At 37.3% G+C, this 16997-nt stretch overlaps 1 protein-coding gene across 2 annotated transcripts in view; it reads right to left on the reverse strand.

Moving 5' to 3' along the window:
• Positions 1–1260: 1260 nt before the first annotated feature.
• HPRT1 (hypoxanthine phosphoribosyltransferase 1) overlaps positions 1261–16997 on the reverse strand; it is a 35090-nt gene continuing 19353 nt past the window's right edge. Inside the window, exons 4-9 of one of the 2 annotated variants that reach the window (XM_008156946.3) lie at positions 12552–12617; positions 8988–9005; positions 4789–4871; positions 3295–3341; positions 2449–2525; positions 1261–1921 (exon numbers count right to left, since the gene is read on the reverse strand). In XM_008156946.3, the coding sequence (XP_008155168.2) occupies positions 1874–1921; positions 2449–2525; positions 3295–3341; positions 4789–4871; positions 8988–9005; positions 12552–12617 (339 nt within the window). In that variant the 3' untranslated portion in view covers positions 1261–1873. The remainder of the gene's footprint in view (positions 1922–2448; positions 2526–3294; positions 3342–4788; positions 4872–8987; positions 9006–12551; positions 12618–16997) is intronic. The other variant, XM_054717759.1, reaches the window with a different exon arrangement.

The following is a 16997-nucleotide window of genomic DNA, read 5'->3' on the forward strand; positions in this document are numbered from 1 at the left end:
TGTTATCTAATCTAATTAATTCTCACAATAAGTCTGTGAAGGAGACAACATTATCCCCATTAGTCAGTGGAGTAAACCAGTTCCACAGTTAAGTAACCCAATGTCACATAGCTATATAAGCCACGGTCAGGACAGTCTAAAAATCAAGCACTTAGATATTCATGATTTCAACAATTTGAGCTTCTATCTTTGAGAGACTAGGTAAACCACTCATTAGTGAACAAGACATACAAATTCTTGCCTTCCTTATGGAGCTTACATTTTAAGATGTGGAGGGAGGGAGACAGTGAGCAATAAATACAAATGTAAATTATACAGTATGTTATTAGGTTACCACTCAAAATTGCCAATACCCAATTACTTTTACCTACAAATATGGTAATTTCATATGGTTCAACCTAATAAAGATGGTGAGTGCAATTGAAAAGAGATTGGGTAAGGAAGATTAGCAATGGGAGGAAGATTACAGTTGTAAATCACCTCAGTGAGGTGACATATTGAGACAGGGGTAGGGGGGAAGAATCAGGAGTTATACTGGATACTACACTCACATGTGTTAACACTGACCTCAACTTCATAGGGTTATGAAGATCAAATGAGATAACAAAAATGAATAAGTTTTGTTAACTAGAAAGTTCTAGGGCTATAACAAATTATTATTTAAAGTTCCCTACTTTGCTGCTGGGAGTTGCAGCAAACTTTTAAAGCCATAAATATATCTAGATGGCTTAAAGTTGCTAGTTCATATCTTACCTGGAACAGAGAAGCAATTAAAAGGTGTCTTTTTTAAAAAAAAAACAAACGACTTTTCTTCCTGCTCCCAGAAAACAAAAGGTTTTGTTGTTATTCTTTAGTCAATAAAGTATTATCTACACAAAGAAGGTAATCGTACATGTCTGAAAACAAATTGTTGTGATGCAGATGAGAATGCAATCTAAACAATTTCCAAAAGAATTCCAAGAGAAAGTCATATCATTTTAGCATAGTAAAATGTAGTAAGGTATACCATTTGTATAAAAGTTAATGTCTCTGAAGTGGGTAAGAATTTCGCCAATTCCACTTATCCATTCTACCAGATAATCATTATTCGCCATGCTTGGTAAAGATTACAATTAAACTAGTTACTAAAACTTGACAAGGAAAAGGAAACCAAAAGAAAATTATACTAGGTTAATTTGTAGAGAAATTATAGGTATGCATAGTTTCTTTTAAAGAGACAGCCTTTATTTTAAGGATTTTTACACTGATGAATTCAAAAAATGGTAATGTTATTCTGGAATTTATTGATTTGTATTTAAAAGGAACTGTTGACAAAGATTCACCGAAAATAATGTGACCAAGTGTGAAAATACAGTTAAGAATACTGAAACACTATTTAAAGAATTCCAGGACATTTGGTTTATCTGATATAACAATATCTCTTAAGTGCTGTCTTAGATACAAAACCTGACTGCTTTTTACTTTTCTAAACACATAGTGGTATAATTAACAATATTCAATCACTTCTGTACTTTCCTGAATATATAAAAATTAAAATACCAATTAAAAACTAATATATCTTCTCTTTAAATGTTTCTTACAGATACAATTTCAATATTTTCATTCAATAGTGGTGTGGTTTAAGAGATTTTTCATTCACAAGTCAAATACAATCCACCCAAAGGAAACTGATAGTCTTTAGGCTCATAGTGCAAATAAAGAGTTCAGGAATGCAGCAACTGACATTTCTAAATTACAAAACAGATAAAATTCTTATAAGATACATGCAATAAGCTCTACTAAGCAGCTGGCCACAGAACTAGAACATTAGATAACTTTACTGGTGATTTCAATAGGATTCCAGATGTTTCCAAATTCAACTTGAACTCTCATCTTAGGCTTTATATTTTGCTTTTCCAGTTTCACTTATAACACAAACATGCTAAAAAAATAAAAATCCAGAAATTCACATTAGAAAAGTGTGTTCTAAAGTGAAAGGCAAGAACAGCAATTTACATACATTATAAGAATAGTATTATGCTACAGGGTTTTTTACTAAACAAACAGAGGTTTATGTAGTCTTCCTAATCTTCCTCACTTATGCTCATAAATTCATTCTCAAGACTCCTGCCTCCAAAGTAGGAGGCGGGTATTTGAAGGAGAGTGAATTAAAAGCCTTAAACTAGTTCATTTACTTCTTACTTATGAGCGCATCTATCATCTGAAATAATAATGGGATAGTTAGTGTATATTAAAGCTGTTCAACTACTTCAGCCAGAAAGAAGTGTCACCCTAGCCTGGCCAAGTTCCAGCTCTAAGGACGTCTTTACTTGACTTCAGCTTTATGTGACTAATGGGAACCATCAGTCTGTTCAAATTATGAGGTGCTGGAAAGAGAAAACAATTCTCTTTCGTAAATTTTTATATGGGTTCTGAAAAATGATAGTGAGAAAAAGAAGTTTTACTTACGTTCAAATCCCTGAAGTATTCATTATAGTCAAGGGCATATCCTACAACGAACTTGTCTGGAATTTCAAATCCAACAACTAAAAGGAATCATAATTCATCATTTAGATACAGAAAACATCACTTTAAAAAAATTTTTTTTAATTTTACTTATTTGAGAGAGGGAGGGAGGGAGGGAGGGAGGGGGAGGGAGGGAGGGAGAGAGGGAAAGACAGGGAGGGAGAGAAAAACAGAGAAACATCCAGCCATTGTTCCACTTATTTATGCATTCATTGGTTAACCGTTGTATGTGCCCTAACTACGGATTAAACCCGCAAACTTGGAGCACAAGTTGATTGACACATCAATCAACTGAGCTACCCAGCAAGGGCCAGAAAATATCACTTTCAAATCAAATGTGCCTTCTCTACAAATATTCTCTAATGTAACTCTAAACCACCCTATCCTATATAATAAAAGGCTAATATGCAAATCAACTAAATGGCAGAATGACCAATCGCTATGACACGCACTGACCACCAGGGGACAGACGCTCAACACAGGAGCTGCCTCCTGGTGGTCAGTGCACTCCCACTGGGGGAGCACCGCTCAGCCAGAAGCCAGGCTCACAGCTGGCAGGTGCAGCAGCGGTGGCGAGAGCCTCTCCCGCCTCCGTGGCAGCACTAACAATGTCCAAATGATGGCTTAGGCCTGCTCCCCACAAGGATATCCCCCGAGGGCACAGGCCGGGCTGAGGGACCACCCGCCCCCCTGAGTGCATGAATTTTGTGCACTGGGCCTCTAGTTTCATTTATAAAATTAGTTGGGTTAAAGATGCCTAAATGATTTGACAATAAATAATTCACTTACAGTCTGGTCTATATCCAACACTTCGAGGGGTCCTTTTTACCAGCAAGCTGTTAATTTAAAAATGTGACATGTGACATATATAGACACTATAGAGCATTACAAAAGAGAACATTAATGTTATGAAACATGGTTTCATCTGAAATTAGCATACCATGGTCAGTTTTAACATACCCAAAGAAAGACTATGAAACAGAGAGCTAAATAAATCACAAGGATCACTGGGCAGGAGCAGCAATGAGTTCACGCTACAGACAAGGCCTCTGATTGATCTCCACCTGGAACATGACAGACTGTTCTGAGAGCTGCACCCCAACTACCCACGCACCCATCGAAGGACAGCTAATCAGGAAGATAAATGGGTGGGGAGTGCCAATGAGCAAAGAAAAGATAAGTGCTCTTAGTCCAGAATCCCTAGAAATACAATCCCTAAGCCACAAAGAGTGTAGGAGTGGTGAGCATCACCTTTCAAGACTTTTAATAGTTTGCTTATAAAGAGGAACTTTAGGTTAAAAAGTAACTAGCATGCTAAAGGAGGTAGTATTTATCTTTGAGAGCAAAAACTGCAGGTAGGATGAGTCAACTCGAACAAAAGCTAATTTTGTAACTCAAGTGCTTCGTGCTGAAATTTTTAGCCATTAAAAAAAGCGGTAGATGGTACTTTGAAAGCCTTGTTGTGTGTTAAAGGAAGTCCCAATAAAACCTATGACTTCATGCCTTCCTAGATAAATATATTTAAAGAGCTGGAGAGGACCTAAAGTGATTCTCAACCTTAGCTGCACCTGAGAACTTAAAAAAAAAAAAAAGAAAAAAAATCCCTCAACTATCCAGGCCACACCCCTGACCGATGACATCAGAATTATTGGGGATGGGACACAGACATAGGTTGTGTTTTGTATGTTTGTTTTTAACTCTCAGGTAATTTCAATGTGCAGCTGAATGATAATCACTAGCCTAAGCCTTAGCCTCCAAGGGATCATCTATTCAAGTCCTTCATGATTCTCTTCCAGTCATTAAATAGAGGATATGTTTGGACTCAATTTCCATATAGAAATTTTAAAAAAAAAGTCATTCACAGCAAAACCCATCCCTCTAACTGCACTTACTCAGGAACACTCCAAAAATGGTATCAGCAAACTCAGTGCCAGCTATACTAAGAGTTCAGTGGAACTTGGCACTTCATATGCCTATAGATCTGAACGTTTAATGAAGCTCCATCTGTAAGGCATGATTGTACTTCGTTTTTTAAGCAATTTCCATGCTTTAAATGGATAACCACTCCAGAGAAGATACTGAATCAATAAGCAAATGAAAAGAATCTCAAGATCATTAGTCATAAGAGAAATGCACATTTATAAAGGATACTGAGTTTGAGATTACATTACTTTTTGAAGATAAAAGGGCCGTTGAGAACATTTACCCTAACACAGGAGCAATTCCTTAATCCTCTTTCAAATGAAGAAAATTTCCTATGACAAAATGTTAAAATATATATACCTTGCGACCTTGACCATCTTCGGATTATGCTGTTTGACCAAGGAAAGCAAGGTTTGCATTGTTTTGCCAGTGTCAATTATATCCTTAAAAAAAAGACATTTAAATGGTAAATAAAACCATCATAACTTTAAATTCAGTCATTCTATAAACACAACATACCCAAACTTCATGTATAATTGGAACAATGCCAATATTTTCAGTGCAGTAATTCTCGCCACAATTCATACACTAGATATTCTAGAATCTGTAAATAACCTGGCTCTCAGTAAGCAGTAGGAATGCCAGTCCTCAGGACTGGATTTTGTAGGCACCAAGAGGTCAATGAAACTAATTATTTATATATATATATATATATATATATATATGTACATGCATGTTTTATTAGAAAATTATGCTGCTGCCCTCCATTATAAAAAGTATTTGAGGTTCTGATCGATGTTTCTCAGTCTCTGGATCTGTTCTTGTTCATCAGTCTATGCCGTTCATTATATTCCACAAATTAGTGACATCATGTGATATTTATCTTTCTCTGCCTGGCTTATTTCACTTAGCATAATGCTATTTCCATCCATGTTGTTGCAAATGGTAGGAACTCCTTCTTTTTTACCGCAGCGTAGTATTCCATTGTGTAGCTATACCACAGTTTTTTAATCTACTCGTCTGCTGATGGGCATTTAGGCTGTTTCCAAATCTTAGCTATTTTTTTTCATAAATTCAAGATTGGGAGGCTCTAACTCTCAGATGCATACTTTCAGAAACTCTGCTTTATACCATCTTAAAAATATCCACATTAATAAAGTTTTACTATGTAAAAAGTCTTTATGTGAAAGTGAATCTTAGTAAGTTAATCAAAAGTAGGACATTATTCAAAACAAGCCCATCTCTAACTGGGAAAATATTTATTTATTTATTTATTTATTTATTTATTTATTATTTTAAATATATTTTTATTGATTTCAGAGAGAAAGGGAGAGGAGATAGAAACCCACCACAGGGGATTGAGCCCCTACCCCGGGCATGTGCTCTTGACCATAATCAAACCTGGGACCTTTCAGTCTGCAAGCTGATACTCTATCTACTGAGCCAAACTGCCTAGGGCTATTATTTTTTAAATCCTCACCTGAGGATATGTTTCCATTGATTTTTAGAGAGAGGGACAGAGAAAAATATTGAAAAATCTATGTGAGAGAAACACATCAATTGGTTGCCTCCTGCATGTGCCCCTACCAGGCCCTGGGTAAGGGAGAAGCCTGCAACCAAGGTACGTGGCCCTTGACCAAAATCGAACCCAGGACCCTTCAATCTGCAGGTCGACACTATCCACTGAGCCAAACTGGCTAAGGCTGGGAAAATATTTCTTAAACCATACCTTAATACTCTTCAATGAAAATACTCTTTACAAATGGTATAAAGCAGTGCTTCACAAAGTGAGGTCTGTGAGTCATCATAAATATCAGGGCTGGAGACTAGTGAAAAATGCAGATTTTTGAGCTGTATCAGACAGAATTCTGTTCTGATGGCCTCCAAGACACTCCTGCCCCCAGTTGTACACACCAGGAATAATTCCCTCACAAAAGAGGAAACTGTGAAAATGATAGGATGGTCACTCCCGTGATTAGGTTATATTGTGCAAGATAATTTTAAGAGACTGGAGAGCAATTCTCCTGCTGGTTTTGAAGTCAACTGCCACGTGAGAGGACCAAGTGCTACGACATGAAGATAGCCTTTAGGAGCTGAGAACAACCCCTACTCGGCAAAAAAATGGGGCCGTCCTACAACCACAAGTACTAAATTCTGCCAACAACCTGAATGAACATGGAAGAGGACCATAAGCCACAGGAGCCCCAACATTGATTTAGCATGTTGAGACCCCAAGCAGAGGACCCAGCTAACCTGTACTTGCGTTCCTGACCCACGTAAACTGATATAATAAATTTATGTTGTTTAAAGCTGCTAAATTTGAGGTAATTTATTAGGCAGCATTACCCCAGAGAAAATAAATCAATCTCAAGTGGAATTAATGAATCTACATTTTAAGAAAGCAACCCATTCCCAGGAATATCCATGTACACAAAACTTTTAAAAAGAATTATCATTTGTTTATCTTTTAATCTATAAGTTAAAGTTTCTAAACAACCTTAAAAACAACAAAAATAAATTCAGGTTTACCGTTGCTCTTAAGCCTTAAACCATTTTACATAAAAGAATGAGAATTCATTCCATTGACGGGAGTATAAAGTATATACCAGTTTGATAAGTAATTTGGCAATCTACATATATAAAAGCCTAAGCGACCGGCCAACCGGCCAGTAACTATAACGCACACTGACCACCAGGGGGCAGACACTCAATGCAGGAGCTGCCAAGCTGTGGTGACTTGGCAGCTGTGGTTCTCAGGTGACGCTCCTGGAACCAGAGAGGAGGGAGCCCGATTCCAGGGTGCATCACTGGAGAACTGCCCTCATGCAATCTGGGACCCCCTGGGGGATGATGGAGAGCTGGTTTCGGCCCAATCCCCACAGGAAAGGCTGAGGGACCACACAGGTGCACGAATCGGTGCACCAGGTCTCTAATAATAGTATAATTGAAAATGTACAGATTCTACAACCCAGTCATTCTACTTCTAAATGCCTATATCTAGAAGGAACTCATACAAATGTGCATCGGGACATGAAAAGGGCACTCTTAGCAGCCCTGTAGTAGTAGGAAAAACTGCAAGCAATCTTGCTATTTGTAGGGCATAAATTGGTTGATTCATACACTACAATGCTATGTGGCATTTTTACGGACAACTGACTCTATATATGTCAAAATAAATAACCTCAAAACCAATTTTGAGTGAAAATAAGTTGTAAGAGAGAATATGTATAGTGTGGCACTATATAAATTTTTTAATCAAAATATATATTGTAGCCCTGGCTGGTGTGGTCCAGTTGGTTGGGTGTTGTCCTATGCACCACAGGTTGCCAGTTTGATTTCCAGTCAGGGCACATTCCTGGGTTACAGGCTAAATCCACGGTAGAAGGCATGCAGGAGACAGCCGATTGATGTTTCACTCTCACATCAATGTTTCTCTCTCTCTCCCCCTTCTCTCTCTAAGTCAATAAAAATATTTTTAATATATATATATATATATCACACTGTATATATATATTAGAGGCCCAGTGCACAAATCTGTGCACAGGTGGGCTCTGGCCAGCCCACCAGATGGGGGCGCGGAGGGGAAGCAGAAGGTTGGCAGGCCGGCCCCTGATCGGGGTGGGGCCAGCCAGGGGGAGGGGCCTTGCCCCAGATCGAGGTGGGGGGGGGGCAGACCAGGGGCGGGGCTGGCCAGAGGGAGGGGCCGCCCCCCCCCAATCAGGCCAATTGGCTGGCTGCGGTGAGCATCATAGCAACTGGTCATTCCAGTCGCTTGGCTTTTATTTGTATCTAGATACATGTATGCAATAGAAGCATTAAAAACATTCATGTGAATAATATACATTAACTTTATTTTTTTAGAGAGAGAGAGATGAAAGGAGAGGGAGAGAAATAGAAACAGTGATTGGCTGCCTCCTGCATGTACCCTACTGGGAATCAAACCCACAGCTGGGGAAGTGGCCTGACCGGGAATAGAACCGGCTACCTCTCAGTGCATGGGATTATGCTCAACCAACTGAGTCACAAGGGCCAGGGCTAATATACATTAACTTTAAAAGAAAGGAAAGCCAGGCCAGTGTGGCTTAGTGGTTGAACATCGACCTATGAACCAGGATGTCAACGGTTTGATTCCCGGTCAGGGCACATGCCTAAGTTGCAGGCTTGGTCTCCAGTGGGGAAGGGGGGTGTGCAGGAGGCAGCCAATCAATGATTCTCTCTCATCACTGATGTTTCTATCTCTCTTTCCCTTTTCCTTCCTCTCTGAAATCAATAAAGATATACTAAAAATATATGTGTGTGTGTGTGTGTGTGTATCTATATATCTATATATCTATATATTTAAAAATAAATAAAAGGAAAAAATTCAAGCCAAAAAGAGAAATATACCAAAACTTTCCATTATCCAGTACAAATTTGACAAAAAAAAATCTCATTCTCTTATAACACAAGCCTACCATCAAAATTGATGAAGAGGAATTTCTTTCCCTAGCTTACCTGTAGGACTGTGCATACTAAGTTAGAAAATAATAAACACTATATTAAAAGTATGTAGAACTTACTTCAACAATCAAGACATTCTAGAAGAAAAAGAGAAATGAAAATCAGTACAATGAATCAGACAGTGTTTCTAATTATAACTCAAATCACATCATAACAAATTCCATCTGTTGGGATTTAGAACTCTTTAATATAAAATTTTCACTGCAACAGAATTTTTAAAAATAAAATTTGACCCATATGTTCATTTTTTTTAAGTTTTTATTGCTTAAACAGAGGTCTAATCTTGGGAAAGTCATAAAATTTCTCTGAGCCTCAATTTCCTATGTGTAAAATGAGGGACTTGAATGAGTACCTATCTAACTCGAAAATAACTCCAAAATCATGCATTAACTTACCATATGGAATCCAATTCAAAACCTATTTACTCATTAACTAAAATTGTTTTGCATTTTCTGGATATGTTCTTATTATTAGACTAAACTAAAAAAGGTACCAATCTTTGCTTACTCCCACCAAAAACCTTCACCCCAATTTCTACCCCTCAAAATTTTATAGCTAAAAGAATCCTCAGAGAAAATACCATTTAACTACTACCAATGTAGAAAATAGCCCTATTTGTTCTTGTGTTAGTTATAGGAATAAAGTAGCATTTCACATACTGGTTATAATCATTGTCATAAGATCCATACTATATTGTTTATTTTAGTTTTCATTTCTCTGTCACATACGTATAGCACTAGAATTTTAATGTTCTATGTATTCTTCTAAGTCAGTGGTTACCAAAGTAGGGCACACAAGATCCAATGGGTTGCAAGAAAGAAATATTAGAACTTTTAAAAAACCTCACTTTGTATAATCAATAATTTTGCATATACTTTACAATATATATATTACTACCACAGTTCATATTTATTCCCTCTCTTCATATCACAACTAATTTGTCTTTCAATAGATACTTCAATCCAAATATTTAATAAAATTGAATATAATAATTAACTGACCAATCATTTTTTCACCACCTACTATGTTGTTCTTTCTCAACATTTACCCTACCATAGCTAGCACATCTGAAGGATAATATTTTCCTATCAGTAACTAGCTCACTGTTGCAACAATGAGCACCATTGGATGAAGTTGTAGTTTGAAAACATCACTGAATTAGGAGACAGAGAAATTGGATTCTAGTCTTGGCTCTAATACTAAGTAGATACAGAACCTTGGTTAGGTCATAATTATAGACTTTAACTGGTATGAGACATTTTATACAAATTAAAGTCCAGAGACATCAATACTGTTTTAAAAAAATAAAAGAATGAGAATTGCTACCATTATTGAGAGCTTATTTTATGTCAAATAGCTACATCCTTACTTATTAAATGAAAAATTTGAAGCTCAGAGATCAATGAGTTGCCTAAAGTCACAAAAATAGTCAAAAAGTAGAGATTTGAAGAGCTGTTTTCACATATTCTAATCCACTAAGTGCAAAAAGGGGGTTGTGGAATACATATCTGCACACACTATGTCCCAAAAAGATAAACTAAAATAGAAAGTCTAAATAGCCTATAAACTAACCACCAAGAAATAACTTCATCCAATTTATGTCTTGATTTTTTTCCACAACAAACGTGCTTTAGTGTGACTATCATGAAAAGAAAGTTATTTTAGAAAGATATGTTTTAAGGTCACATAGTTACATAGTGGGACAGAGCCATTAAGTGGGAAAGGCAAGGTCAAATAAAAGCACAGAATGTGAAGGCTAGGCCCCTTCCAGCACTAAAAATTGACTACAGAAGTAAGGGCTTCAAATGACTTCAAAATATGGGCAAAGTATGCTGAAAGGAAAGGAGAATAGGTCTGGCAGTGGTGTATAAGATGGACAGAGAGGGGAAAGGATCAATAGATTATAATTTCTCCTTTAAAAGTTTTCCAAAGATGTTGAAGAGAACATTAGTTTGGCATGACTCTGATATGGGACCACAGAATTTTTTAATATGTTTTTATTGATGTCAGAGAGGAAAGGAGAGAGAGAAATAGAAACATCAATGAGAGAGAAACATTGATTGGCTGCCTCCTGCACTGCACACCCCTCACTGAAGATCAAGCCCGCAACACGGGCATGTGCACTGACCGGGAATCAAACCATGACCTCCTGGTTCATGGGACGACACTCAACCAACTGAGCCACACCAGCAGGGTGGGACCACAGAATTTGACACAAGTGCTGTATGCTAAAGTTTCCTTATAGATACTCAGTCAAATAAGCTGTGAACATTAAAATTTAAAAGCCACCTGGCTGGTATAGCTCAGTGGTTGAGCATGCACCAAGAGGTCACAAGATTCCCGATCAAGGCACATCCCCAGGTTGCGGGCTCCATCCCCGGTAGGGGGTGTGCAGGAGGCAGCCGATCAATGTTCATGCTCATCAATGTTTCTATCTCTCTCTTCCTCCCTTCTTCCTCTCTCAAAAAACAAATAAAAACATATTTTTAAAAAAATGTAAAAGCCAGATGACAAAAAGTATTTTGGAGAATGAAAGACCTAGATTCAAAAACAAGCTCTACCACTTACTGGCAGTGTGACTGAGTAAATCCTTCAATCTTGCTGAGTCTTACTTTCCAGATCTGCAAAATGGAGCTAATAATATACACCTCACAGAAACGTGTGAAACTTTTGGGATTATGCCTTTATATTCGGCACAGGGTCTATAAGTAAAAAATAAATGGCAGCTTAAAACCACAGCTCTATTATTGGTTACTCAAAAATCATTTCATGTATCAGAAGAAAAATGCTCAAACATCTTAATATCTCTATTAGTTCAGCCAATTGTTTATATTACAAGAATTTTGATGTTTAAAAAAACTCTTTGAGGTTTCTTAAAATAATAGTTATGTTTGAATTTACTGAGTGTTCTAACTCCAGAAACTGTTGTAAGAACTCTACATGCATTATTTCACTTAGTCTTCTTTTAATTCTATGATGTGGCTGCCATCCCTACCTTACATATGGGAGACAGAGAGGTTAAATAAACTGTCCCAGGTCACATGTTAGGAAGTACTGAGCCAGGCTTTGTATCAAGGCTGTCCAGCTCCAGAACCCACACTTTCAGCCACTACATTTTACTGCTCCTCTATCTTTTCAGAAACTATGTGTGTGCTGCTGGAAAGCTCAGTTGGTTAGAGCACTGTCCCAATATGCCAAGGTCTTGGGTTTGATCCCCAGTCAGGCACATACAAGAATCACCCAATGAATACATGGATAACTGGAACAAATGAATGTTTCTTTCTCTTTCTCTTCCTCTCTCCTACCCTTCTCTATCTCCAATCAATTTTAAATAGATGGGGGGAAAAACACCTGTGACTCTATTTTTTAAAAAGACTGCCTTTCCCCATATATATATTTTTGAAGGATCCCAAATTAGATCAGCACAGTGGCAGAGAGCAGTACTTGGCAACACTAACTTTTAAATTTAACGTTGGATTCTGCTGTCTCTTTGCTATATGACCTAGAGAAAGATACCTATGTGCATAAATAACTATGTAAACTGCCTCTTAGTGATTAATTGGCAGCATAGTCTTACTAATTGACTCTTGGTATAATGGGCCTTCTTCAAGATACATACATACCTTTCCAGTTAAAGTTGAGAGATCATCTCCACCAATCACTTTTATGTCCCCTGTTGATTGGTCATTCTAGAAAAAAAAAGATATAAATATATATATGTATACATATATACACACACATATCTATATTTCATATTACCAAACGAGAACTAGAAGATTTAAGAAGTTAGCTATCTAATGTCATAGCATTATGAAATTCTAAATGAACACAGTGTAAGAATTGTTTCTAGAAATGAACGACTAGGTAATTTTTAATTAGAGATTAGTAAAAATTAAAAAGTCCTAATTGGCCATTACTGACTTGATGCTTTAGGAGCCCTGAAAATATGGTGTATCCATGTTCAAGTGGGCAGTATTATAGCAACCACCCATCTTCAGTCACAGTAAATTCTGAACCACGAGGGAAGTTATTAGCATGGCAGGTGTCTGATTCTGGCCCTGAACCATTCCCATGAGTCAAGCAAGCTAAAGAGTCGGTCTATATCACACTCAACCCCAAAAGATATTTCCCTGAAAAATCCAGCCCAGGTCCAATTCATTGTCAGCAAAGTCTGGGAAAAGAGGTATGATCAGTAGTCTTTTAAGGCATACCTCTTAGACTCCCAGTTTTCTGGTATCACAGAATCCAGTAGAAACTCTTATAGGAGTATCAAAAGAGAATGTTCTACACCCACTGTAGTGGGTGGTGATAATGATTATAATTTGGCTGCACTGAATTCAAGACAGAAAACTAGGTTGAAAGAGCAGGTGAACAAAACAGATTAGACTTTCCCTACCAGACAGCAAACCATATCAAAGCTACAGCAATTACAATGGTGCTGTATCAGTACAGTAAAAGACAAAGAAATCAAGGAACAAAACAGAGCCCAGAAGCAGATCCAGAAATATATGAGAATTTAGTATATGATAAAGATGATATTTTAAGTCAGTAAACAGAAGATTAATTATTCAATAAATGGTGCTTGATCAACTAGTTATCCACTTGGGAAAAAAGTAAAGTATTATCCCTACCTCACAGCATACACAAAAATAAATTCCAGATGGATTAAAATCTAAATGTAAAAAATAAAGCCATAAGCAGAACGGAAGAAAACAGAGTATTTTCACATTCTTTTTTTTTTTTAATATATTTTATTGATTTTTTACAGAGAGGAAGAGAGAGGGATAGAGAGTTAGAAACATCGATGAGAGAGAAACATCGATCAGCTGCCTCTTGCACACCCCCTACTGGGGATGTGCCCGCAACCAAGGTACATGCCCTTGACCGGAATCGAACCTGGGACCCTTGAGTCCGCAGGCCGACGCTCTATCCACTGAGCCAAACCGGTTTCGGCTATTTTCACATTCTTAAGAAAAGGTAAAAACCTAGGTATGACATGAACCCAATCTGAAAGAAAAGATCTGTAACAAATATTCTGAACTGAATGGGGAAATGGAGAATAAATACAAATACACAATTCACAGAAGAGAAGGCATAACATATAAAATGATATCTACCTGAGAAACAAATACTAAAATAATGGGATTCTAATGTTCAGCCATTCACACTGGCAAAACTCAAACCTGATAATATATGTTGGCAAAAGTGAGAGAGAAAAAAAGCACTCTTGTTGGTGAAAGCACCAATTTATAATGTTGCAAATTCTATAGCAACACCTATTAAAATTGTAAATATGCATGCCATTTTGCCCCAGCAATCCCACTTCCAGAAATCAATGCTACAAAAACACAAGTATGCAAAGGTACATACAAGGATGTTCACTGTTATCAACTGTTTATAAAAAAGAAATACTGGAGAAAACCAACATGTCTATTAACAGGGAATTATTTAAGTCCATCCACACAAGTAATAACATGAACCTACTGAAAAGAATCTGATAATCTATCCAAACTGACATGGAACAATGATAATTAAAAACACCAAGTAGTAGAGCAAAGTACTACCTATAAAACTACTTTTGTTTAGCATTTTTTAAGTTTATAACAGCAATTATATCCAAATGGGGATAATGGGGATAACAAAACTTTTTACTTTTATTTACTTCTATTTTTATTATATGCTTCACATGTCCATTTTTTATTGAGTGTTATTTTTTAAAAACACCAGTGTGCCCAATACTGTTCAGTGTTGCAAACTAGAGAGATGTTTGACTTCTGATATAAAAAAATCTTGCCTATTACTTCTCTCATCTTAAGGAAGTTATGCACACACTTTATGCTAACTAACTTAAAACCCAGAATTTCAAATACAGAGAACTGATTGATAGCAAAAAAATAACAAAACCTGAATCTTTCAATGTGACTCATACTAAATGATTTACATTGTAAATCAAGTTAAACAGTGACATCTTCTGTAGAAATTGGGTATTACAGTCCAACTTCAATTGACCCTCTTTTCCAGAGAAAAGAAGATCTGAGAACTAAAAAGCAGGGAGACAGAAAAAACAACTCTGTGCTGTAAAGGCTATGGTAATCCGGTAAGAGGTAAGAGAACTCTAAGCATTCAAGACACTGCTGCTCCATTAGCATCCAAATCTCCATATTCCTGTTTGCCCTAAGGTTTTTAGCTTAAATCAAGTCTCTTCTGAAGTTTTTTTCATTGAAATATAGCCATCCTTTAAACAGAGGCTAATAAAGAAGATTCATTTAAGAAAAAATGTGTAAAGCCCTAGCTGGTTTGGCTCAGTGGATAGAGCGTTGGCCTGTGGACTGAAGGGTCCCGGGTTCAATTCCGATCAAGGGTACATGCCCGGGGTTGCAGGCTCGATCCCTAGAAGGGGGTGTGTAGGAGGCAGCTGATGGATGATTGTGTCTCATCATTGACATTTCTATTTCTCTCTCCCTCTCTTAAATCCATAAAAATGTATTTTAAAAAAGAAAAAATTTGTCAGTCCAATGTGCAGGTAATAAGTGCCCAAATTACATATAAATGACATCCATGGATCAATTACCCCACCAGGAGAATTTACCTCGCTTCCTTCCTGTCTGAAACAAGCTTCCCACTGTATACCTGCTTCATTACATTACTGAGTGATCCTTATGTGCCTCATCTTGAGATAATAAGACTGGCACAGTAGAGGGGAAAGACCCCTTCCCCTGCCCTGAGTTGCTTTTCCTTCTCTATCATTCCACCTCCTCATTCCTAGCAGCCAGAGAGCTCAATTTGTCCTAAACTCAGAGTGTCACTGTCAACTACATAAAATTCCCAGAGAAGCAATTTGGGTCAACAAATATATACCCTTAGCACCTGTGCCTCCATTTTGTCCACCTTTCTTGAGTCCAGGTATAAAAATGAGAAGGGAAACAGAAAGGAACTGTGTTTATTTCTATTTGTCTATCACTAGGAATTTTGAAAAATCTCTAAAGACCTGCAGCTTGGTATAGGAAAAGAGAGAAAGCTGTGTAAAAATACGTAATGGATGGGCTGGCAAAAGAATTGCTGGAACAAACAGATTTCGACCATAAGGAGAAGATGCAGAGAGGCCAATCACCAAGGCCAGGGTCCCAGAGGGCAAGACTAAGAGTATTAAGTAGAAAGTCTGGGCTTAGCATTTAGTGGCTTAGTACTACGCAGAGCTTGCTTTTTCCAGTGAACTTCAGATCATTCTTTCAGGACTCTAGAATAAAGTTACTGAGGAAAAGTCCTTCCCTCTGCATCCAGTTGCGCCTCAGGTCCACCACACTCAATCATGTTTTCTCTTCACATCATAATCTCAACCACCCTTTGTCCTTTAACTGCTTTCCTTTACCCTTATCAAACATCAACAAAAGTGAGAATATTAGAATTATACACTTTTTGAGATAGACTCTACCTCAGATAAAAAATGGCAGATATCCAATTTTCTAAAATGATATGCAGAAAAAATTAAGTCTGGAAGGGTATATGCTCAGATAATAATCTATTTACCGGTATTTTATGAGTTGTTTTAATTTTGTTTTGTTCTGTTGTTAATCCTCACCTGAGGATATTTTCCTATTGATTTTCTAGAAAGAGTGGAAGGGAGGGGGAGAGACAGAAAAAGAGAGAAGCATCGATGTGAGAGAGACACATCGATTGCTTGCCTCCTGCACGTGCCCTGACCAGGGCCAGGGATGAAGCCTGCAACTTACGTATGTACCCTTGACCAGGAATTGAATCCAGGACCCTTCAGTCCTTGGATCAATGCTCTATCCAATGAGGCAAACCAGCTAGGGCTTCATGAGTTATTTTAAAAGAACACATTCCTTTCAAAAAGCTATTTTAAGTTTAAAACTATGCTGATGTAGCAGGACCCTTATAGATAATCTAATCCTGCACTATTCAATACAGTAGCTACTAAGCACATGGGGCAATTACTTAAAATTAAATAAAATTAAAAATTCAGTTCCTCTATTGCACAAGACATATTTCAAGTGCTCAAGAGCCACATATGGCTAGTGGCTCTGTATTAGACAGCACACTAGTAGATA

This window comes from Eptesicus fuscus, chromosome 1 (genome assembly GCF_027574615.1).
Source record: "Eptesicus fuscus isolate TK198812 chromosome 1, DD_ASM_mEF_20220401, whole genome shotgun sequence".
Classification (NCBI taxonomy): domain Eukaryota; kingdom Metazoa; phylum Chordata; class Mammalia; order Chiroptera; family Vespertilionidae; genus Eptesicus; species Eptesicus fuscus.